Source organism: Falco biarmicus, chromosome 4 (genome assembly GCF_023638135.1).
Source record: "Falco biarmicus isolate bFalBia1 chromosome 4, bFalBia1.pri, whole genome shotgun sequence".
Lineage (NCBI taxonomy): Eukaryota > Metazoa > Chordata > Aves > Falconiformes > Falconidae > Falco > Falco biarmicus.
In genome coordinates this window covers 52,510,280-52,534,457 of record NC_079291.1, presented here as the reverse complement: position 1 = coordinate 52,534,457, position 24,178 = coordinate 52,510,280, and the positions used below count along the sequence as shown (strand labels likewise).

Genomic DNA, 24,178 nt, shown 5'->3' with positions numbered 1-24,178 from the left:
AATTCCTGACATTTAGAATTAGATGGGAATTCTACAACAGTTCCTTTAAAATGCCATGAAAACACTGAATGAGTAGAAAGTGCATTGACATTTACTATGGTTTTACTGCTACCAAGTGATACTACTTTCTGTCTTCTGTTTTACATCTGTCTTATCTTTTATGGCATAATATATTTATTATTCCTGCTACATTAGCCTTTTTGTATCAGACTGTGATGATACTTTGACAAAACGGTAGTAGGAAAAATAGGATTTCTTCAAGTATTTTTTCCTCTTTTCTAAAAATAGTGGTCAGAAAGAGTACAGTGCTCGTTCTTCCACAAACCAAAGGAAAAAATCACAGGGAGAGAGAACAGCTTTTATTATACAATGATTACAGCTTTCCCGACATCTGTAGACCACCGTGGAGACAATACTGCTATAATGCAAACATAAGCATAAATGAAACTGTGCCCTGATTTCTATTTGCTGACACGCAAGGAAAGTCAGATGTTTTGCTTCACCTAGTGCTGGCATGAATCTTAAAACACAACAGTTGTCTAGAACACCCTGCCAGTAGTTCCCTTTGCTATTTTAGGAAGTCAGTTCAAGCATCCTTTTATGTAAATACTGAGCTCACAGAAATTATTGTACACAAATGGAATAATAACTATTACTTAAGTTATTGTTGGTGTCCGTATTCTTGAGAGAAGCTCGATGAGTTAGGTAATACAAATATGCTTTAATACGGCCAAATTCAATGTGTCCATATGTCAAAGAGAAGAATTGTATTTGGTGAAATAACAACAGAAGAACAACAATTATGCAGTTCTGCAAAACAAATAGAGAAAATTTGTAGTTAATTACTGTTAGCGTTGAGGTCTCAACAGTGATCAGTGCATATGGAATAGCATTGGTAACTCTGACCCTGTAACACTGAAGAGGACAGGAATTTAAATAATAAGTAAGAGAAAGCTTTCTGATCTTGTTAGGCTTTGTAAAAAGGGTATTTTCTAGGAGGAGATTGAAGGAACCTGACTGACATTGGTTCAGTGAAAAAAGATCTGGGAAGATTAATGAAGTTGCTGCCTGTAAGTAATATGTCATGGATATAAGCTATAGGACAATATTGAAATAAGAACAATAGGTATGAACAAACTTTACCCATTTGACTTGAAGTGGAAATTAGAAGTTTCTAATCATTAGATGAATCCCATTATTGACTAACTTTCCAGGGACAATAGCAAAACTACTATGGTGGGATGAAACGCACTACATTTCTAGACTGCATTGTTGGCTGCAGTAGCAGAGAAAGCTTAGCAGTGACCCCTTTTCATCAGATGTTTCCACTGTGGTATGGAACATGTCCCATACTTCCATTAATACTCCTTTTGGACTTTGACCAGTAAAAATATCCTCACCCTCTGGCCAGTCCGTGGCACCAGGTACTGGCTGGTATCCCCTAGAGTGGCCAGCTGCATAAGTGCCAGGCTCCACAAGGGCTGGGCTCCAGGGAAAGTGTGGTTTAACTCCAGCCAGCAACATCCCCTGGGGATGGGAGGAGAATCAGGGAAAAATCAGGGAAAAGGTGAAACTTCAGGTTGAGATAAGAACAATTTAATAATGGAAATTAAACAGAAATAATAATAGCAATTGTAATGAGAAGGAGGGGGGAGAATAATAAAATCCAAAGGGTAGGAAAGGGAAAAAAACCCGAGTGATGCACAGTTGCTTTACCACCCACTGACCGATGCCCAGCCAGTGCCTGAGCAGTGATCAGCAGGCCCCAGTCAACTCCCCCAAGTTTATATATTGAGCATGATGTTCTATAGCATGGAATATCCCTTTGGATAGTTCAGGTTAGCTGTCCTGGCTGTGTCCCCTCCCAGTTTCTTGTGCCCCTCCAGCCTTCTCGCTGTCGGGGCCTGAGAAACTGGAAAGTCCTTGACTTAGTTGTTGGTAGGTCATTTCTATACTAAAACATCAGTGTGTTATCAACATTATTCTCACACCAAATCCAAAAAACACAGCCCTGCACCAGCTACTAAGAGGAAAATTAACTCTATTCCAGCTGAAATCAGGACAGAAAGCTATTCTGCCTCTTGTCTTGGTGGCTCTTGTCGAAGGGAACTCGGAAGGGAACCAAGCTAATGTGTGCAGGGTATGAAACAGTCAGTTAAACTGACATCTTTGTTTTATTTAATTCTTCAGGGAGTAAGGTTTAAGCATAGTCAGTACTGCCTGCACACAGACATGGTAGAATATTAATGAATTTTTTTCTATGGGCGTAACAAAAGCAAGAAGCTCTCAGTTGAAGGATTAAAGTGGGAAGTAAGACATATTTTTAACACCTATTGTAATTCAGGTTGTTATAGCTTATCAAGGAAAGTGGTAAATACTCTATCACATGGAGTCTTTATACGAGGATTGCCTGTCTCTCTAAATAATGTGCTGTAAGTCATCTGTGGATTTATTGAGTTAAATACAGGAATCTTTAGACAGAATCCTCTGGCCTGTTATCTGGGAGGTCAGATTCACAGATCAGAATGTTCACTTTTGGCCATAAAAAACTATTAATCAAGTGAAAATCTGAATTCTCAAAAGCACTGTGAATTTTTAATCTTACTGTTTTTCATTTTGCTTAGTACTGGAACAGCTTACATTATTGGGAAGCATATTACAAAAGAAGCTATTCACATGTTTAATTCTCTGTGCTTTAAGGATGCAAACATGCACAGACTGAAATGCACAGTTGTTTAAAAAAAACTTGAAAATTGCCAATTCCAGAGTGCAGAAAACCAAACGCTCTTTTGAAGGGTTCAGAAGGTGACAGTATCTCAGCTTTTCAGGTTTTTAATCCTCCTCTTAGTTTTCTAATAATTCCTTCCAATTGGGCTGCTACTCTACAAAATTATCCTCATGTAGTAAAGAATAGAATATGTAAGGGTCTTCAGTGTGTTAGTAATAACAACCTTTGATCCTGGTTTATATCTTGATGCAATTAACAATATCTTTGGTTTGCGGTTGTTTAGTTTTTTTTCATTAAAAATTCTTCTGTGTTGAGGTACCTTGGTACTTGAAGGACAAAAGTTAAGCTTCCCAGTAGAAAAACAAGGTTTGGGCTTGATATGTTTGTTTGTTTTTTACTTTTGCTGAAAGTACTGAGCATGTATAGCTTGGATTTTGAATGGTAGGAGTTGTGAACGTCATTCTGTAAATTATGCTTGTATCAGAATCTTGATTTTTACTCAGCAGACATTGCTTTTACCATAATGTGATCGTGTAGAATTCATGATCACTGGACAGTTAGAGAAGAGCCTAGCAAGTCAAGCACAGCTTTCCTAATCCAACTGGAAGGAGAGTGCTCTGTGTGAGCTCTCTGCTTACACAGGCTATCGTCTCTTCCAGGTCCCTTACTAGTGTAAGGGAAGCTGGGGCAAGCTTGCCAAGGGGCAGTTTTTCACCCTAGTTTCTGTCTGACTGGCAGTGGTGAATTTAGTATTGCACACTGACTGCTATAAAAGAGATCTGTCTTTGCCAAATGTGTTTTCTGGTAATAAACCACAGGGCCATGCAGTCAGCTGCATTAGCAGCTGGATGTCTAGTTCTAAAAACCGGATGCTATAGAATATGCTCTTATGAGTAAACAGAAAAATCAGTACCTTTATAACTTGTTGTAGTCTTCTATCTTAGTTTGAGGTGAATATTCTTGAGTATATTCTAGTAAACTTCAAATATATACATCACTTACTAGAATGTTTTGGAGTTCAATTTTATGGTTACAGCACACAGAATTAAAAGTTTACCGAAGTGATGAAAACTGTTATGTTTATAGGTGGTTGAACTGAAGCCAGGTGGAAAAGATATTCCTGTTACCAGTGCTAACCGAATCGCGTACATCCATCTGGTGGCAGACTACAGGTTAAACAAACAAATTCGACAGCATTGCCTTGCTTTCCGTCAGGGACTGGCCAATGTTGTGAATCTTGAATGGCTTCGAATGTTTGATCAACAGGAAATACAGGTACTTTTGCTTAAAACTGCAGAAACCCATTGCTTTAAAGTGAAATAAATGCTATTTTTTGCCTGTAATTAACTGTCTAATTTCCTTCACTATTAGGTTCTGACTTCTGGTGCCCAGGTTCCTATTAGTTTGGATGACCTTAAATCTTTCACAAACTATTCAGGTAAGCTTATTTTACTGAAGTAAAAGAAAGTATTATGACTGACTCCAGAATAAACAAACTTGCTTTTTATCCTAGCTTGTAAAAAATTTTGTAGGGTCATTCTTGTTAACTTTGGTTGTTAACTTTGGCCAAACTCTAGATGGGCCTGAATTTTGGAAGATTGGGTAAAATTGCAACCTAATTTTATGAATGCTGGGAAATAAGGTATGCAGTTTATTTTATTCAGACACTTAAATAGAAGTTTAGAGCTGGATAATAAGAGGACACGTAATTCCTTTCCCAAATGCATATTAGTCAGTGATGGTGTCTGCCATGAAAATAAGTCTGCAAATGCCTTTGGGATAGTTGGGTTTTTTGCTCTGCATTTATTATGAATGTAATCAAAAAGTAGCTACTATATCATCAGTTCACATCCGGGCTTACCTCAAGGTAAGTTGATTCATTAAACAACATCATGAGTCTTGCAGATTTTGGAAACTCTTGGAGTAAAAGGCAGTAGTCCAGAGTTACTAGGTAAATGCTAAACTAAATAAAATTAATTTAAAATAAGTAGGATTCAGTGAAGAAAACTGCAGTTAAGAAGGTGAGGGAAATAGCCACACGAAAGCAATGAATGAGAAACCCAAAATGCAGTGATCAAAGAGATCTGTAGATACTGGAAGTTAGCAATGTAAGCCCACTGGTTATAATATTTTCTCCAAGCTTTTCAAGACTGATGCTAGGTTTTCTTACATGAAACTATTCTACCTATAAATCATTTAAATCTCATTACAGGTGGCTACACAGCAGACCATCCTGTAATCAAAATATTCTGGAGAGTTGTAGAAAGCTTCACTGATGAAGAGAAACGCAAGCTACTCAAGTTTGTAACAAGCTGCTCTCGACCACCTCTTCTGGGGTTTAAGGTATATGTCTTCCCAGCTTCCTGGCAAGTTTTTGTAAATGCTGCAGGTTATGAGACAAGCTTTTTTGTCTGTGGGAATTTACAGTTTGAGAAGAACGTTCCTCTGTGACTACAGAAACAGTTTCAATGCACTTGCATGTATGATCAGTATAGTTTTAAAATACTTAATGAAATGTTGTTCTCTTGTCTTCTATTTCAACTGCAAAATTTGATAAGCTACAAATACATCAGTTAGAGCACTGAACTCTTTGTCATGGAAGATCCTTGATGCTGTTTCATGTTACTGTGCAGAAGCAGTATTGCTACCAGTTTCAAGGAACAGGTTGAGTTAATGTCTTTCAAACCAGGCGAAAGAGGATTTAGGGTATAAAAGCAGCCATTAAAATTGAACCCTTTAAATTAACCATTTGAAGCAGGAGATGTTTTTCTTTCTAATTACTGTTTATCTGTTTATAGGGTCACAGTTCATTAGCCTTTGTATCTACATATTTTGCTGATGTCATTAACAATCTAGTGAAGCTTAAGTATGCAGAAAACTTGTCTACTGCTTATAAAACGAAAATGCTGATGCAAGTTGAAGGCATTTTGAAACTGAATTCTGGAGATACTCTACCTATGAGTTTCAGCTGTGCTGCAAAATTTTGGTTAAGAACTGGTCATGGACTTTATTTCTACTAAAATTTAGGAACATTCAGTGCTTTTCTGTAAGAAAATAAAAGAATAAATTGATTCAAGGCAACTTTTAGTTGCCTCACTTTTAGTACAATAGTCAACAGTGTGTTTGCTGTTGTTCCACATAATCCCACCTTTGTATTAACTTTTACAGGCATTGCATCATGCAGTTCCTTTCAAGTAAGAATAATATTTGTTGCTAAACAAAATTTGAGTACATGTACTTTTAAAATTTTCACATCATAAGGTACTGTGGTACACTTTTTAATTAGCAGTGGATAGTAACTAATTTTCTAAATTTATAGGTAAAATAGGTAGATCAACCCATAAGAAATAAATGCAGGTATTGTCAAAGTCCTGAAGGCTTATTAACTGTTTTGTAAAATAAGTGGTGTTGAATTAGCATTTTCTCATTATAGAAATACTTCAGGGACAGACACTAGCATTTTATATAGGAACAAGGAATTCAGGTAGACATAATAGCCTGGAGGTGAAAACAACATACTTTGAATTTTGCACAGTTTTTGCTTGAATTATACTGTGAAAGTTCATTCTGGTGGGTTTTTTTTTTTTTGTTTTGTTTTAATCAGCATTTAAAAAAATACTGGAAAGGCAAATGCTAGAAGAATATTTTCTTAGCTTGAGGAATTGGGCCCTTTCCTGTGACATGTCCTGGGGGTGACACATGATAAAGGTGTCAGAAGTAAAAAATTAAACAAAAATCCCCACCTTCCTCATCCATACATACAACTTAGATACTTGTAGTACTTACCATTTTTTTCCTCTTATGGAATTAAACAAAATTAATTCTAGAATTTTTCAACTTTGGATTATTGACTTTTTTCACGAATACAGTTTTCTTCTGGAAAACAAAGATGACACTCCGGTATTGAAATGATGGTTAGTCTCAGACACAGCCCTCTGAAACTTGAATGATTTAGAATATATAAAAGCAGATGTGAGTTATCATACAGTAGTGTGTGGATCAGTTACGAGAGGTGATGAAAGAATACTCCCGGTAGCTTAAACAGCGGCTTTTTTTCCCTATGCTGCAAAGTGATTTTGGAAGTGGAAGAGTTGTTTCTAGTGCTAAATTCTGCAGGGAAGCACGGCCCTTTTCCCTTGACTTCGATCTATCCCCTTATGCTGCAACTTCGTGATCTCTTCCCTTTCCAATTTTCCTATTTCTTTGTAAGCTGATGGAGGTATGCAGCACTGCCATTGCAGTGTGTGATCGCTCAAACCTCCGTTTAGTACAGTCGTGCTGTAACCCTCTGTGCAGTCTCACCCTCTGCATTATCCCCTCAGCCGCTGTAGCAAGCTCTCTGTGGTGGCGTTAGCATGTGGATAGGCAACATATCCTCCATCTTCAATACCTGTAACGTATAGCTCAGCCACACTCCATTTACAAGCACCTAGGAGAGGAATTGGCACTTGCTGTTTGTAATTTGTCTGACTGTTCCATGTGTCTACTTCAGGGTGAAATGAATCATGCCTTAGACTCCACAAAACATACTAACTAGATCCCCTTGAACAGTGAAGAGTGTCTGGGTTGACTATATTTGGATATGCAGGCAACAGAGATGGCTGTTTGATAACATGAATCCTATTTAGGGTATTCACTGATCGATTTATGTGATTGATTATTTAAAAGCCTGCAAGCATTTATCTTTAACTCTCAAGCCTGCAAGCATTTCTCTTTAACTCTCCAGTCCGTGTGAATATCACTGTACGCTACTCTTGCAACAGAGTTTTATAGGACAGTGTGGAATGAGACCAAGAAAGAACAGTGCATGAGACGTGTAGTGAAGGGAGAGCTGGGAAGGAGTTGTATGGAAACAAAGTAAACAGAAGTCACTTTTTATATGTTTGTTGACATATTTTTTTAATTACAAGGAGAGAGGAGGAAATGCAGATGTAGCTAGCCAGCTTTGAGGTAACCAGCGTGACGTTTGAAGAGATGGAGGAAATTAATCAAAAGTCTAAAAAATTAAGGCTGACAGTGACATATTAGAAAGAAGCCACATGTGGAAAGCTGAAGTTTGTGTGTGTACTTGGGTGGTAGGGCACAGACTGACTTTAACATACTTGGCTAGGAGAACTGGAAATAAAATAGTCATCAAATTTTCAGCATGGTGGCAGTAAGTTAAAAGATTAATTCACTGTGCAACGGACTTGTGAGCTCAGCCATGTGCAAGAGTCTTGGCAGCAGCTGAGTAGAAAGGCATGGCTGCCGCTCTGCTGGCAGCACCTAGCAGGAGCTAGGTCAGTACTTGCATGGTGCTTGCAGTAGTATCTTGTTAACATGTATTTACCCATGAACCAGGGGTTTGCCAGAAAAGGAAGTGGGTAACTGGTGTTGTCATCAGTAGTAGCATCTTGGTAGCCTACAACAGTGTGATGTTTATAGCTCTGAAGGAGAAGAGTGCAAAGTGGCAGGAGCGCTGAATATTGCGGGCCAAATCACTGTCTGAATATATTTAGACATTAACACAAGCTATCTTCAAAATTTGTTTACAGTTTTAATATAAGTACTGTATTTTTCTGAGGAACACAGTTGCTGGTTCTCACTCTGAAACCTTCTGTACACTTTATATTGTGGAACCTTCACATTTTCTTAAAGTTAATGCATGTTAATTTAAGATAAGGCAATGTCTTGACATTCATAGCTAATAGATGACACAGTTTAACTTTGCATCATTTAAAAATTCTGAACTTTCACTGCAAAATTCAGACTCGGAATAACATTTACTAAAGCTAATTAAAGTTTAATAAGTTTAATAAATGTGATTGTTATGGACAAAAAAAAAGCCCCAACATTAAAGCATGGTTAAAAATTGTTAAGTTCCAATCAGGTCACATAATAAATTGATGATACTTTTCACTTCCAAACTATTGCAGTTTCCTGCTGTACAGTATTTAATTATGCAACAAATGGTGCCCTTGGCATGACACTTCAATTTAGAACTTCATTTTTCCATTTTTAAAGCTAAAGTAGGGGAATTCAATTAGCATTTTGAAAGGAACACTAAAAATGCAGCATTTTTGCCATGAAATACTTCTAAGGCCTCCATTTGAACAATAATTTAGCTTAGAATCTCATTGACCTTTTGCCTTTGGAGCTGGGATTTTTTTTCCAGTTTTTAAAATCAGAACTGTTTTACCTCAGGCAAGCATTTGATAAAATGAATACTTTCTTGCCAGCAAAGTTCTTGCAGTTCTTGCAGTGATCTAGAGGTAACAAATATAATTTTCACTATACTCTTTTTCTTAGAAGAAAAAAAGATCTGATATTATTGAAACAGATACTACATACAAAATGTCTTATGAGTCTGTTCCTCAGATCAATAGTTACCACATCACTGTGCACATCAGTATCATCCCAATAACAGCCAAGTGACTTTAATAATTAGTCTGAAGAAACACTGAGTATTATTGCTTTAAGTAAAGCTAGACCTTTATTTGGAGCTTATAAAGTACCTCTCATTTCAGAGTTCTAGACATAGTAGTGTAAATACTTGCTTAATCTTACACATGAACAGGTCTACTGAAGTCATTAGTACTGTTCATCCTGAAGTTCATAAATTGCAGGCTTGCTGAAAGATTAGTTTAAACAGAAGTCTCCCGAGGGCAAGAAATGCCTTTAGCATTGTATCAGATAATTGATTTCAATGAAGAAAATACCATTGTATATTGTGGTGAGTAAAGGAAAATGTTGGCTTGATACTCATCCACTGGAAGAATTTATCTTATATATCTGGGGCATGCTAACTGAAGTTCTAAAAGGAAAACACTGAAAGGGTATGTTTGATCATAGTTCCTTTATTCGGGATTTTTTTTTAATGTCACAAATCGATGTAGTATTACAACTTCATAAAATTTGTTCTTAGAATTGATCACTCATTCATCCTTTTTCTTAGAGCATCATTTGAACATGACAAATGCTCATGTAGCATTTGTGCATAAAATTGGAATACTTTTAAACTAACAGAAGAATGTTGTAACTGGCATAGCACATCATTTCATTAGCTAGAGCAAAATTGCCTTTGTTGGGATTTTTTGTGTATACAGAAACAATGTCTTCCCTGCCTGGAAAGAAAAACCCAAAGTATAATTCTCAGAAGAAGCTATGTCATTATACAGTGACAAATATTACATGTCATTCAAGGACAGAACATCCTTTTCCACTTACCTCCATTACTGCTAGTGGTCTGTTGTTCCCGGTGTTCAGCATGTTTCACTATCGGAAAACATCACTGTAGCAGGGACCCGTCATTTTCCTCTTCCTACATAATAAACAGCATCCATGGACATTTGAGAGGTGGTGAGGAGAGTCTGAGGTTGTGAAACCCAGTTGTTTCTCCCAAATACAACAAAAAATTTCTTGCATGCTGCTGTATGACTTTTTCCATTTTGGGGTTCACTGTTCTTGTGGGATCACAGATTTGTAGAATAGAATGTACAAAAAGTAACAACTTGTTATTTTTTTTCCTTAGAACTAAATTGCTTTGTGTTTTGCAATTTAATGGATCTCAGTGGGGACAAGGGTAGAGGAAGGCACTATACAATTCAAGAGCTCTTTTGGGGCCACCAGGAATAAAAGAAGATGCCACTTGATTATGTCATTGTGACAGGCTTTAATTTCATGATTTATTTCCTAGAAGTCTTTGCTAGCTGTTATGGGGTAGGTTTTGGCCTGTATGTATTTTTTGATACGTTTCTTCTGTTGCATTTTTCAGGAGTTATATCCTGCCTTTTGCATTCACAATGGAGGATCTGATTTAGACAGGCTACCTACTGCCAGTACCTGCATGAACTTGCTGAAGCTTCCTGAGTTTTATGACGAAAATCTTATGCGAAGCAAGCTTCTTTATGCCATTGAATGTGCTGCTGGATTTGAATTAAGCTGAGTCGAACTGATGCTTATTTGGATGATCTGCAGAGGAACTAACCAGTGCCTACTCTATAAGCAGCACCCTACCCAAGCAGTTTTAAGGGAATTCTGTCTAGATTTCTGCAGCTCTTGTGTCTTACTGAATGCCCTCAAATAGGTTTCATTTTTAAACATTATTTCTTAGTTAGCTTTCATTAATTAATATTACATTGACACTGCTTTATGATTGAAAACAATGAATGCTGTGTGCAGTGTGGTTGTTTTCTGTGTTTATGCGAAGAAAGAGCACATTTAAAGAACAGTGACATCTCAGTGAAATTAACCAAAGATGAAGCTTTGGCTTTGTGCTGTTCAAACATAAATAATTTCACAAACTGGCAATAAAGTTGTGTACCATGCAGCGCATTGGGATGAGACAGGGCTAACAGCCTGTAATTAATCTCTTAGAGGGAAGTGAAGCAGATGTTTGCAGATATCCCAGAACTGAGAGGATGAAAATGCTCATTACTGATAACCTAACATCTTTATCTTTACTTATGTTGTAGAATTGTTTACAAATCATAGTTTTTGCAGAACTGATTTTATTTTATACTACCTTCCCTCAAGATGGTAGGCACTGAGATAAATAGTTTATAATATTCCATTTGTGCTTTCTGAAATACCTTGGAGAAATTGGATTTACATTATTTTAAGTTCAACCTTTGGCTGTGTCATTATCACTTGAACACTGTCGTAAATGGATGTGACTATCCATGTTTGTTCTGTTTCTGTCTTTTGTGCCTGTACAGATTTTTTTTTAATGTATCAGACGCCTATTGCATACACAGTACATACAAAAGTCATCACTTTGGAAAAATATACGTGTAACAACTATTAAAATTATTTGAACCAAAGTTATCAGGCTTTATCTTTTATATTTGAAGCCTGTGGTGTTCACATTCCTTTTCCCTATGGTTTCTTTCCATCTTAAATATCATATCTGTGCTGTAGACACTAGTCAAATTCCTTATTTTTTTGTGATTAAACACCTTTTACATCCCTCTGCCTGCAGTACTTCTGCTAAGAAAAGTAGGTGGGAATATGCTGCTTTAATGTAATTTGATATCTGGGAAAAAAATTGCTTTCATATGTGTGGGAGTCATCTTGCGAGAGACGGGACACAGCACACCAATATGATGCTCTGTAAAGTCAGTTTACTCTATCAAAAGGCGATTCTTTTATACAGTTCTGATTTCCGTACATGTGCAAACCTTAATGTTGATTGTTGCATACGATGTACACACGCTTTAAAACCTCTCATTATTGGCTATGTCCATTGACGTCTATAAAACCTCATCCTCATTTAACATCCTCGTTCTAACATTTTACTTCCTCCTTATCTGATGTCAGAATTGCCACATCAGCGCTTTGTGACCGTTCATCAACCTTTATCCTTTACCTTAAATCTTCTTCCATGGCCCAGGCCACTACACATATGGAAGGGACTGATCTTCTAGTAGTAGACACATTGTTGGGTATTCATATGCAAACTGTAGTCAACTAAAAAAAAAGGAGTTATACTTTAAACTGTAAGATTCATAAATGCATCCCTCTGAACCTTAGTTTTATATTCTAAATCATCAAAATTTACAATCAAATTTGTATTCATCTCTTATGCAAAAAAATATTTTGCTGTTACTGGAAACTGTTTGATTTCATATTTAATAAGCAGTAACCAGCAATATCCTTTTAAATGTGGGGAAACTGAGTGATTTAAGATGTTTACTAGTAACCATATAAAAATGTATAATTTCTTAATTTGGGTAATGAAGTGTTAAAATACTATTTGTAGTCTTGATGTACAGAAATAAAATGATTGGTTTTCTTTTTGGTTTTGTTTTAGGCTTTTTATTTATGTTAAATGTTACGTACTCAACCTATTCTTTATCCCAAAATTCTTTTCTTGTATATTTTTCTATCTAAATTATAGAACTTGTAAAGAATTTGAAAAAGGAGATCAGTAATAGTGGAACTGCCTCCTCCTAATCACAAAACCTGAATGCTTCTTTTTAGATAGCATTATTTATTTTAGATCCTAATGCTTTAAATATTTTGAATTTTTTCAATTCTGTTATTTTGCTACATTGGGTAGTGTTGTATCTGTGTTTTGTAAAAATAAATTCTCGATTAAATATTAATACTTTGAAGATTCTGTTGGAGTCACGTCAAGTAATCGTGACTGGTAATGCTTTCTGCTTTTGTAAAAGGAGACAGTGCACACTATTCCTGTTACCATGAACGCAAGTTCAACAGAGAGGGTAGGCTGGGTAAGTGAGTTGCAGATAGGTATAGTCATGTAATTGCAGGAATCACACAGTTGCAGAAATCTTCAGCAGAGAATTTGAGTTTGCTGAAAATACTCTATTTCTTCAGTATGTAATAGTTGGCAATCTTGTTTTGTGTATTCTGTACATTAAGTATGCAATTCTGATGTACTCAAGTCAGTGGGATTGTAGCCTAGATTTCATTCTGCAGGTGGTCGGGTGAAAATCTGTGCTGCAACAGCTTACACCACCTTTGGTATCCAGACTGCAATAAGAAGAGTGCAGGGTTTTCCTTTGGCAATGAGTGCTTTCCCTTCTGACTGTCAACTGTTTTCATGTAGTCAGGATGAAGCACGAGTCCCTGCTTTTCAGTGATCCATTGCTGGATATTTTAAGGAACAGGAGGTAAAGGTGTAAGAAATAATATAGGTATAGTTAGTCACGTCCTGAGGAGCTAGGTCATCTACATGATCTCTTGTAGCTCTTACGTAGCAAGAGTTGTTTATGTACGAAAATGGATTTTCTGTTTTTTAGAAGAAGAGCAAACTCTCCATTGTGATGCTCCCAGATTTTAGGTAGGCAGAGGCAGGAAGCATTTTGCATGCAAGTAACCTGAAATATTATCGTAGATTTTGATAATCAGAATTATAGCAGTAATAATTATAGGTTTGGACTTGTTTTCTATACAAGGCAACCCTTCCTAAAAGTCAATTGCTGTACTTCACTGTTCTGTCTGCCTAGTTGAGTACGTGCTTTTTGAAAAATGACAGCATTTTCTGTTTAGTTTTTGTTTTCAAATAATTTTTGGTTTATAATTTTGTGATCTGTTTTAAAAACATTTTGTCAAAGTTTATCTGATGGGAGAGGTCACAAATCCTTTATCTCTCCAAAGTTAAAAGGCATAACAGCATAATAAAAAAAGAAAATTAGCACTTAGTCTGTTTCATTTTGGTGAGAATTCTTCCAGATGTGGGTTTAGTCCTACTAGCTGGATTTAAAAACAAACAAACAAACAAAAACAACCAACCAGAACATAGATTATTTGCCTTGTTCCTTAATCTCAGTTGTCTTCCATCATGGTCCTGAAAGCCAGGCTTCTATAAATGTCACAAAACTCACTTGTGATTTCTGGGGAGAATTTATGTCTACAAAAGAGGAAAGATTTGGCTCACATGTAAACACTGAGCTGACAGAAGTTTGATTTGAACAACAAAGATATCTTCAGTTATTTTTGTGTGGGGTGCTCCATAACTTTTTTAAAAAAAGCTTCCTGATGCTGTTAGTGGCAATGTGGACAGTTCTTTTGGCATCACTTGAGTAATCTAGCACAAACATCCTAATGTGACCTATAAAGGGGTTTGGAATTCAAAGAAAACACTTGAAGGAGTTCAACCCAAAAACTACTTGTTAAATGCCAGTGAGACAGCACGTATATACTCTACACCACTGAAAAACAGTACAGCACAGAAACAAAAAGGAAAGAACAAGAGAGCTTTTTTTCTTGGAATGTTTTGTTAGACCTGTAATTTTTTTTTTGGTATTTATAATTATATGCAAAAACTTTAAAATGTTTGCTCATATACATGAATCTGTGTTAATAATGGTTTGTGATGTAAATGCTTGTTACAGTTTTTTTTTCATGATGCTTTGCCTGTCAGTGAAGGAGTGAAGAAATTAACATGGTCTGTAAAACTGATCAGGATATCTATATTTTTATCGACTTCTGCTTTTGTGAATAAAATAATTTGAGTTTTCTTGAAACTTCGCGGAAACACTCTTTTATTTTTTCGCAGTAAATTTGGCATTCTCTTGCTAAAGATTGATAGTACTGAACAGATTCTGAAAGGGAAGGTAGTATTAACTGTTTGTTGGTCTTGAAGTTACTACTGTTGGAACAGGCTGCCCAGGGAAGTGGAGGAGTCACCATGCCTGCAGGTATTTAAGAGGTGTACGTGCGGCACACAGGGACACGGTTTAGTGGTGGGTTTGGCAGTGTTAGGTTAACGGTTGGGCTCTGATCTTAAAGATCTTTTCCAGCCTAAATGATTTTACTGCTTCAGGATGATCCTAACTTCAGTTCTTGAGCAGTGAATTTCCCACTCTGTCAGTCAAACTGCAGTGATAAGGTTTAGATTTTTTTCAGTCTTGTCTTTCAAACAATATAGCTAAGACCACGGATGTACTTTGAAAAAGCTCCTTCAGAATCTTTGGAAAGAACAGAACTCTGTCCTTGGATAAGAATATGAGAATTTGTAATTCATGGTGAAGAATGCTATGTCAGCAAACACAAAAACATCTCTTTCAGCTTCTGGAATTTTAGCACAAATGTGGCCCCCTCTGAAGGTGTAGTTTAATTTTTACCTCCTTTGATGATTACAGTTGTCTGCTTCCCTTTGCTTTTCTACTATTTTTATTGCTAAATACACTTCTGGTTCCATGATAGCATTTATGAAGTTAGTATTGTGCACGTTTCTTTTGGAATACTTAATACCATGTATTCTTCAGCTTACAACCCACTAAAAGTGTGGTAAACAGAAAATTACAGAAAATTCCTCCTGTAGGACGCTTCGTGAATAGAACACACATGCTGAGATATGTTGCCTGTTTTTCAGTATCTATCTGATAGTCTGGAAAGCTCGTAACATTTCTGATGTGTGTAGAGAGACAACACAGGGCAAAAAGTGAAGTTACCAACAGTTGAATCTATTTCGAAGAAGACTGAGTGGTTGAGGTCAGCAGGAATGTCTGGAGCTCACCCAGTCCAACCCCTCTGCTCCAAGCAGGGTCACCTAGAGCAGGCTGCTCAGGACATTGTCCTGGGGAGTTCTGAATGTGTCCGTGGATGGAGACTCCACAACTTCTCTGGGCAACTTTCTCCAGTGTTCAATTACCTTTACAATGAAGCATATTTAATCTAATTTTTTCTATTCCAGTTTGTGCCCATTGCCTCTTGTCCTATCACTGGGCAGTGCTAAGAGGAATGTGAGCCTTCTCTAGGCAGAACACCACCAGCTTTCTCAGCCTCTCCTCATATTACATGTGCTCCAAAGCCTTGATCTTCTTTCTCTCTGACTTGCTTGTTAGTGAACACAGCAGCATCTTCAGAATATATGTTGTGGACTTTGATGTGACTGCTGAGGCTGCACCTTGACTCCTGTGTACAGTTCTGGGCCCCTCGCTTCAAGAGGGATGTAGGGGTGCTGGAGCGTGTCCAGAGATGGGCAATGGAGCTGGTGAAGGGTCTGGAGCACAAGTCCTATGAGAAGCAGCTGAGGGAGCTGGCGTGGTTTGGAGAAGAGGAGGCTCAGGGGGGACATTATTGCTCCCTGCAACTACCTGACAGGAGGCTGTAGGCAGGTGGGGTCAGTCTCTTCTCCCAGATAACAAGCAACAGGACAAGAGGAAATGGCCTCAAGTTGTGCCAGGGGAGGTTTAGATTGGATATTAGGAACAATTTCTTCACTGCAAGGGTGGTCAAGTGTTAGAACAAGCTGCCCAGGGAGGTGGTGGAATCACCATCTCTGGAGGTGTTTAAAAAAAGATGCAGTGCTTAGGGACATGGTTTAGTGATGGGGTTGACAGTGCTGGGTTAACAGTTGGACTTGATGATCTCAAAGGTCTTTTCCAACCTAACCGATACTGTAATTATGTAATTCTCTTCCTTGTCAGATGCCTGTAGATGTCTGTAGTTGTTAATAAGTGGCACTTACCCGGTAAGGATGGATTTAAAATGTTGTAGCTTTGCTTCCAGTGCTGCTTTGTGTTTTCAAGGATTTTGGAAATTGGTTATCAACTGCAAAATAAAGAGACTCAGTAAAAACTGAGGTCTCAATTATTTTCACAACTTTTTATAGATATGATGCTAGACATGGATGCAAAAAACCATCAGACTAATGCTAAATGTTATATCACCTAAATATATATTCACTTCTTCCGCCACCAACAGTATCAAACATCTGGAAGTGCAACAGCTTTGACAGACTCCTGTAACTTGACTGTCTAGAAGACAGAGGTTGTGTAGGCCAGCGCTAGGTGCAGTCCAGCAAAGTGTGTCTGACAGTCCGACAGGAGAAACATGGGAATTCTGACTGGCACCAGCGGAACCGCTTGTACATAAAGGCACGCACGGATGTCCTGCAGGCCTGATTGCATGCTGTCAAGGTATGAACTTTTCCTGTGCGATGGTTAAATCATTGCTATGTTTCTTTGCCAGAATAGTTGCTCTCCAGTCTGGGACTAAGTTTACCTGTCTACAGCTCTGTAGGAAACATATGTCTGTTTGCAGTGTTTGTTAATGTATTTATAGGAACAGCTTGCTCAAATGTCCTACTATATTTAAGATCATTCTTTTCTGCATTCCCAGAGCAGCTGTTAGTTCATACTGTGTAACATTTGACTGAAAATTAGTTTTGCATTATTTCTATTTTATTCTCTGTTTATAGTTACACATAGTTCTTGATCGCTGAAGAAGGAAACAGGCATTCACCAGATGGTGTTATTTCAGATCATCTTGCTACTTCTGCTTACCCAAATGTTAGATCTAGGAAAAACATCTCTCATCAGTTGCTATGTAGTTTTGCTCTGTGTTGTTAAACATACCTTCTGAAGAAATTAGTTCCTTCTAGCCCTTGTAGCTTTAATTAAGAATAATTCTTTTCATTACAGCTCTGCTTGCTGTTTTTCCCCTCTGCGCTTTCAGGCAAACAGCAGCCAAGCTCAAAGTTCTGGAGAGATATTTTTAGGTCTAATTATCTGTTAGATCCATCTGGCTATTGATGAAAAATTGCATAGAATTAACTAATATTTGGTATTGGCATATGGATAAGAAAGCATATTCCTGATCCAGTTAATGAACATAAATGCTGATCAAGCTGTCCTTGCAAGGAATAAGCACTTGCCATAAGCTGTGAGCTCTTCTGACTGCCTGCAACAGTTCTTAGGTTGTTGTCTGCACACCCCAAATAATCCGTAGAATACATCTAACGCTTCAGAGGAATTGGCAAAAGCACCAGCTATCCTGAAATGTTTTAACCACTCTCAAAAGCATCCACTAAGCTCAAGCCTTTGGTTAGAAAGAGTCCTGATAAACTTGCAGCCTCTTGATTACCTAAGAAGCATCGTACCGATGAAAATTGAGTTGTCCTCAGCAGAAATGCTCTGGAGAATGCTAATGAAAATTGGTTATTTTGTGCTTTTAATGCTTCTACTTAAAGTTTTAAACTTTAGGTGTATTGCCCATATTTCAAGTCTAATTGTTTCTGATAAGCTATCAGCAAAAAGTTAATGCTTACATTTAATTAAGTGGCACTTTCCAGAATTACTTTGCCAGTAGTACTATAATTAAATGATGTGAGAACAGTCTTTGACACATATGCTCATATTCGTTGTTAATACCAAAAATAGAATCTGTAAATCTGTAAATAGAAAAACTGGATGCATTAAGCAGCAGGCCAGAGCAGCAGGCTAAGAAGGCTGCAGCCATTACCACATCAGAGGGACTAACATTAATATCTCTCTAATGCAGCATTTGTAAGCATTTCTTGTGTTCTGATGGGCTTTTCATAATTGACCTCCATAAGTCATAAAAAATGATTAAAAAAAAAGAAACTGGGAACTATGTGAATTGCTAAAACCTCCTGGAATGCTGCCACATTATTTCCATCATGAGGTTATAGCTACCAGTTAGGCCTGAATTCATGTCACTTAACTTCAGCCATCTGTAAGGTGGCTGTCAAGGCACTTCCGATGCAAGAGGGAACCCAGAGACAGAGCTCCAGAGGGTGGTTCGTTCTTTACTAAAATACATCTCCGAAGTGGATGGAATAAATTGTGCCCTGGAGATGCCCCCTCTTTTCTCTCTCTCTCTTTGTAGTTGGAAGCCTTAAATGGGATGCTTAACTTTTAGGCAGTTGAAGTGAACCAGACCTTTCCCTCACGTTCCCAGGTGAGAGCTGAAAATTCTTGAACAATGAAGATCCTTTGATAACAGAATTTATTCTGACTTATGACGCAGCACTTGGACACCAGCCCAGGTCTGCTTGGATCTCTGATACCAGCTTCCACAGATCCACCAGACTTTATCAGCTTTTGTTAACTGGAATGTTGATCCTCTGCCAGCAGCATCAGATTTAATGCTCCTTAACACAATACTCCAGGCTTTTGCTGCAAGCAGCTAGCTGTAAAAAAATAGAACACTTTTGCAAATACCTTTGAAGAAGGTTTTCTGAATCTAAAAGCTTTTCTGTTTTATGAGCCCTGTAAGTAGATCTAATTAAACATGTTACCCATTTCTATGAGTCCTGCCTCTAACATCTTTCCCATGACATTACCTCTGATGAGGAGGAAGGTGATTTTGGCTCTTTACCTTATGCAGTTCCCCCTCTGTGTTTATTTTTTACACAGAGACTGCAGGGTCCTCCTGTTGCATGGAAAACACTGATATGGATAGGTCTCATTTAAGGACTTCAAACTATTCTAAGATTTATGTATGATTAATGCTACAGTTTAAAAAGAATTGAGAAATCTTAAATGAGTGTGACTGAATATACAGATCAAATTGAACTATGGGGTCAGATAATTTTTAATTAATTCTTGGGGAACTAGTCAGTGCTGTTCTGTAGTACTTGAACTATGTAACTGAAATGAGAGAAATGGTGGTAAAAAGGTGGTTCCGCAGTACCTGGCTATAGTTAACGAACGTTGCTTATCAGAGTGCTGCTCTTTAAAGCAAAGTAATCACAGCCACAATATGTACTTTGAGCTTTGGGAGAAGCAGACTTTGCCTGGACACATACTGATAAGATCAAGATCACATTAGCCTGAAAAATCTTGGATGCTGAGCTGACCTACTGAAGATCTGAAAGGGTAGGAGGTGGAGGCGCTGCCAGACTGGGCTAAGGCAGCAAGTGCACTGGCAGAGCAGCACGAAGGCAGCCCTTCCTGCGCTGCTTACCAGCCACAGTGTTCTTCTGATCAGAAAACAAACAGAAGCCAGGAAAACAAGACCATGAGTGACTGGTTTTGAAACTACTCTTTAGTTTATGTTTCTCTGTCAAATTCTACAGGATGCTGATCAAAAGGGATACAAATCTGTCACTCTTAACGTTTTTATAGATTCATGCTGTTAGTCTTGCACTCCCCAAATTACTGTTAACCTGTAACCCACTGCTGTGCATGAAAAAATGCAGAGGGTTAAGCATTGTCAAGATGACATCAGGTGGAATGCTTGGTCATGTGCCAGTGGGGGAGCTACAACCACAGGTGGGAGGTAGAGACTTCTTCCTTTGGCAGGAGCTGAGCAGTTTGATGGACTCTGTGCTAGAGGCAGCCTCAGCCTGGAGTCTCCAGAGTTACTTGTCCCCACACCTTAGACCTTGAGATATAATCAGAAATCCCTTGGCTGCTACCACTGTCCCGTCACCAAGTTCGTGGAGGTCCAGTAGTATTCGATGCCAGCCGGCCAGGCTGAGCTGCCTCCTGCAGAGCTGGTGAGATTGGCTTCTGCCAGGGTACAGTTCCAGAGCTGACCAAACCTTGTGCTTACAAGCATAGGGTAGTAGTGAAATCTTTCAGAACTGGAGCACTGGGGACAATCACATAAGCAGCTCTACAGAAGCTGGCTCGGGTCTGGTGAGGACAAGCTGGGGTCACATTGTACTGCAGGAGTTTTGAGGATACTGACTTTGCACAGTCACCTGGATCTCTGCTGTGTGATCTTGGTACACCCCACAGTACCCCTTCCAGCTGACTTTGGCACGTGCTGTATTTATGTATTTTATATGCCTTCCCTGTAACCCAGAGAACAGAAAATTGAATACCAAGTTTGCAATATAAACAAACTTCAAAAAAAATACAATACTTCTTGTTATCGTCCAGTGTTAGATAATCTGAGATATCAAAGATAGTAAGTTTATAAAAAAAATAAAAAGTGCCCCAATAAATGCTACTTGTAATTGCTGGCTGTGCAAACCACCTGTTCTGCAAAGTCTCAGGAAATGTGTTCCTATCCCACTTCAAAGACAAGCATAGACCAATTAAAATATATTTTGGATTTTTTTATAAATGCATAATCTGTTGGGGTTTTTTTTATAATTTTGTTTGGAAACTTTTATTTACATTCTCTGTGTCCTGCTGTAGAAAATTCTCAACTGGATCTCACACTGCTAGCTGGGCCCTCAGCTGAGAGCAACACACTTTACCTTCTCATACCTCCCTTTCTCAGAGTGCAGAACTGGGCTCTAAGCCTTCCCAAACATTACTCTGACACCTGAAGAGTGCTAACACTTCTGTTACCTGATAACTGATATCAGAACAGTGTTAGAAAATCTGTGGGCAAATTAATGTAATTCTATCACCCGTACAACAACTGTGGTAAAGCAGCAGTGGTCCTGGTTGCATTGATGTAGGCAGCGTTGCAATTTCAACCCTAAAATGCAATTTCAGGGTTGAAATTGCATACAGAATTAGGCTGCTTTGCCACTATTCTGCTTGTGTGGATAAATAGAAAATTACATGGTTGGCATCCATCGTACCATAACTTTAACATAAAATCTACTCTGTAAACCGTAACTTTAACATAAAATCTACTCTGTAAACAATTAGAGCAAAGCAACTGCCTCATGCACAACTTCTGGCTTATTTACCGCAGGTGAGATTTTTTTTTAAAGACCGAAGACTTTTCATACTTTGTTCTCACTTGTCATCTGTCATGAAAGGTTGAGGGAAAACCTCTTTATTTCCACATCGAGAAATGTTTAAAGCATTAAATCAAAATTTGTTATGATCCCCTCCTGAACTGCACAGTGCTGACCTGCTGCTTGTGTTTGCACTTGCTACGCTGGGAATCTTCAGAGATGATGCCAAAACGGCACAGAGTAACTGCTCAGAGACGAATTTTGTCTTTAAGCAGCAAAGATACTTATTTCATGCAACGTTGGGAGCTAGCCGATTCGCACCGGACATAGTAGCTCCCAAGTTTTCAGTGAAAAGTCAGGTAATTTATACAATTTTTGTGAGAGGTAACAACATCTTTATATACATATTCATTTGATTTCAACACCTAATCATTCTATTCTTAATAGGTGGGATCTAGGTGGAGTAAACCTTTCAACTTCTCTGTTCAGCGATTTCCTGACTCATGGTCTCCTTATCTCCTTCAAGTGCCCACCATATCTTTTCTAATTATTCAGAGTACTTTGTTCCTTTACTTTAACATCATCAGTGGAACCTTTTCTAATTATTCAGACTACATTCCTTTCTCAACACAAACAAAGCATCACCCAGAGCATTGTACCAAACTCATCCTGACTAATATTAAGACCTTGCTCTGTTTCCGAGTTTTGCAGTTTTAACTTTTAGAAAGAGCCAGTCTAAACTACTGGTGTTCTTCCTCCCCCTCAGCCCCTGTGGATAAAACAACTTGGACTTCACAGCTACTTGTTGATGGGCAGCTAATAGTGGTGCAAGGTGTCTCTTTGATCTAATTCTAAAGACTCGTTTCCACGACCACAATTTAGCATCACATCTCATGGAACAGTACTTCTTTTGAAGCTTGTATTTCCCCCAAAGCACCAAGCCTATACTTTTCTTGGGATTGTCCTACTACTTGCCTTGCTGATCCGTGTTTTATTCCAAGCTTGCTTTTTTGTTTTTCAACTGATCCCACTCCCACATACACACCTCGAGAATAAGGAGTAGCCTTTTATTTGACGATATTTGGGGAGCACGCATTGTAGGTGTGGAAATTCATTTCACCTTGGTCGTCTATAAATCAATGCCTCCTCCAGCTTTTAAAATAAAGGGCAAGAAAAAAAAAGAATTTTACAGCCGTGGATAAAGTCCAAATTTTTAAAATAGAATAATAACTTGGCTGCTTATACTTTGCTCTCAGCCACGACACTCAGAAAACCACATGCTGAAGTGTAACCCTGGGGATGCTTAAATATATTCATCTGCGTAGGTGCCAGCTGGAAAACGGGGAATCTGGCCTCAGGGGAATTGTGTGCGAGCGTTCCCATTTTGAGACTAAAATGAAGACACACACAGGGGAAGAAATTTTGTCTTCTCGCTTCTAGCAGCCAAACTCACCTATTCAAAGAGCGTTTTTTAGAATAATTAATGGTTTTTTTCTCTTTTTTTCCCTCAGCAGCACAGCTGGACATCGCTCCGCCCATCCCCCGCCCGTCTGTTCCCCTCAGAGGCGAGCCGCCCGCTTCGGGGGGCTTAAACCCCGCCCCCCTTCGGGGGAGAGCGAGCGCTGGGGGAGGCCCCTGCCTGGTCCTGCCCTACGGCCGGGGCCGGTGGCGGCGGCTGTCCCTGCCGGGACTGTCCCTGCCCGGGGGCCGCCTGGGTACGCGGCCCCGGCGCCGGCCGTGCGGACACGGATGGCGCCGGAGCCACCCGGCCGGAAGCCCCGTCCCCACTGCAGCGCCGCCGGCCGCCGCCAGGGGGCGGCCTCTGCCTGCGCGGCGGGCGGCGCGGGGCCGCGCGCCGTTCGAGAAACTTCCGGAAACAGCCGGCCGGCAGTGACGTGAGGGCCGCGGTGACGGAGCATCCTGTTTGCGGCTGAGGTGAGCTGCCGCCGTTGCCGTTGTCCCGGGCTGCTGGCGGGGAGGGTGGCGGCCGCGCTGCGGAGGCACCGGGGCGGGTGAGTGCGGGGGGCGAGGGTGCTCAGCGGCGGGCCTTGCTGCACTGGGCCGTGTGAGGGGAAGGGACGGGGGAGAGCGAGCGGGAGGGGGCGCCGGTTTCTGGGCCGGGCCTCAGCTCTTAGCAACAGTGTTGGTGGTAACGGGGCCTCCCGGCGCGGCCTGGGCCGGAGTGTCCCCCGTGGGGAGCCGGGGTGCCGCCTGCCTCGGCGTTTCTCCCCAGGTGGCGGGGCGCTGCGCGGGGCGGCCCCGCGGCGGCGGGTGCGGGGCGGGCGCGGGGACCGGCGGCACTTCGGGGCGGGCGGTGAGGAGCCGCCCCCGGCGCCACGGCAGCCTGGGACTGAGCCCGTAACCCACGGCGGAGGGGTCCGGGGGGGATCACCGGGCCGTGCGAGCCCGGCTCGGGTTTGCCTCCTGTTTGCCGCAAGCAGAGAAGGCCTGGAGGGGAAAAAAATACCCGCGCTTCCATTTCTGCTTGCGGTGGTTTCAGTCACGGAAAGGGGAGGGAGAGCTGCAGTTCACCCTTTGCTCCTGAACGTGTTGGACAGACCTTTTCCTCGGAGACCTTTTCTTCGCAGCGTACTTTTTTGGCGTGC

The 24,178-nt window shown here is 39.7% G+C and overlaps 3 protein-coding genes across 6 annotated transcripts in view; all 3 read left to right on the top strand.

Moving 5' to 3' along the window:
* Positions 1 to 12,504, top strand: part of UBE3C (ubiquitin protein ligase E3C) — a 77,020-nt gene extending 64,516 nt beyond the window's left edge. For both annotated transcript variants that reach the window (XM_056334562.1, XM_056334561.1), the window contains 4 exons: positions 3,815 to 4,003; positions 4,100 to 4,166; positions 4,941 to 5,071; positions 10,482 to 12,504. In XM_056334562.1, the coding sequence (XP_056190537.1) occupies positions 3,815 to 4,003; positions 4,100 to 4,166; positions 4,941 to 5,071; positions 10,482 to 10,652 (558 nt within the window). In that variant the 3' untranslated portion in view covers positions 10,653 to 12,504. The remainder of the gene's footprint in view (positions 1 to 3,814; positions 4,004 to 4,099; positions 4,167 to 4,940; positions 5,072 to 10,481) is intronic.
* Positions 12,505 to 16,862: 4,358 nt separating this feature from the next.
* Positions 16,863 to 23,471, top strand: LOC130147499 (uncharacterized). Its single transcript, XM_056334727.1, has 2 exons — positions 16,863 to 17,100; positions 23,084 to 23,471. The coding sequence occupies exons 1-2, from the start codon at positions 17,069 to 17,071 to the stop codon at positions 23,469 to 23,471; spliced, it is 420 nt and encodes a 139-aa protein (XP_056190702.1). The 5' UTR covers positions 16,863 to 17,068.
* The window catches only part of DNAJB6 (DnaJ heat shock protein family (Hsp40) member B6), a 59,432-nt gene continuing 58,637 nt past the window's right edge, over positions 23,384 to 24,178 (top strand). Inside the window, exon 1 of one of the 3 annotated variants that reach the window (XM_056334724.1) lies at positions 23,384 to 23,507. The gene's annotated coding sequence lies outside the window, so the exon portion shown is untranslated. Of the gene's footprint in view, positions 23,585 to 24,178 lie in introns of all 3 variants that reach the window. The other 2 variants (XM_056334723.1, XM_056334725.1) reach the window with 2 other exon arrangements.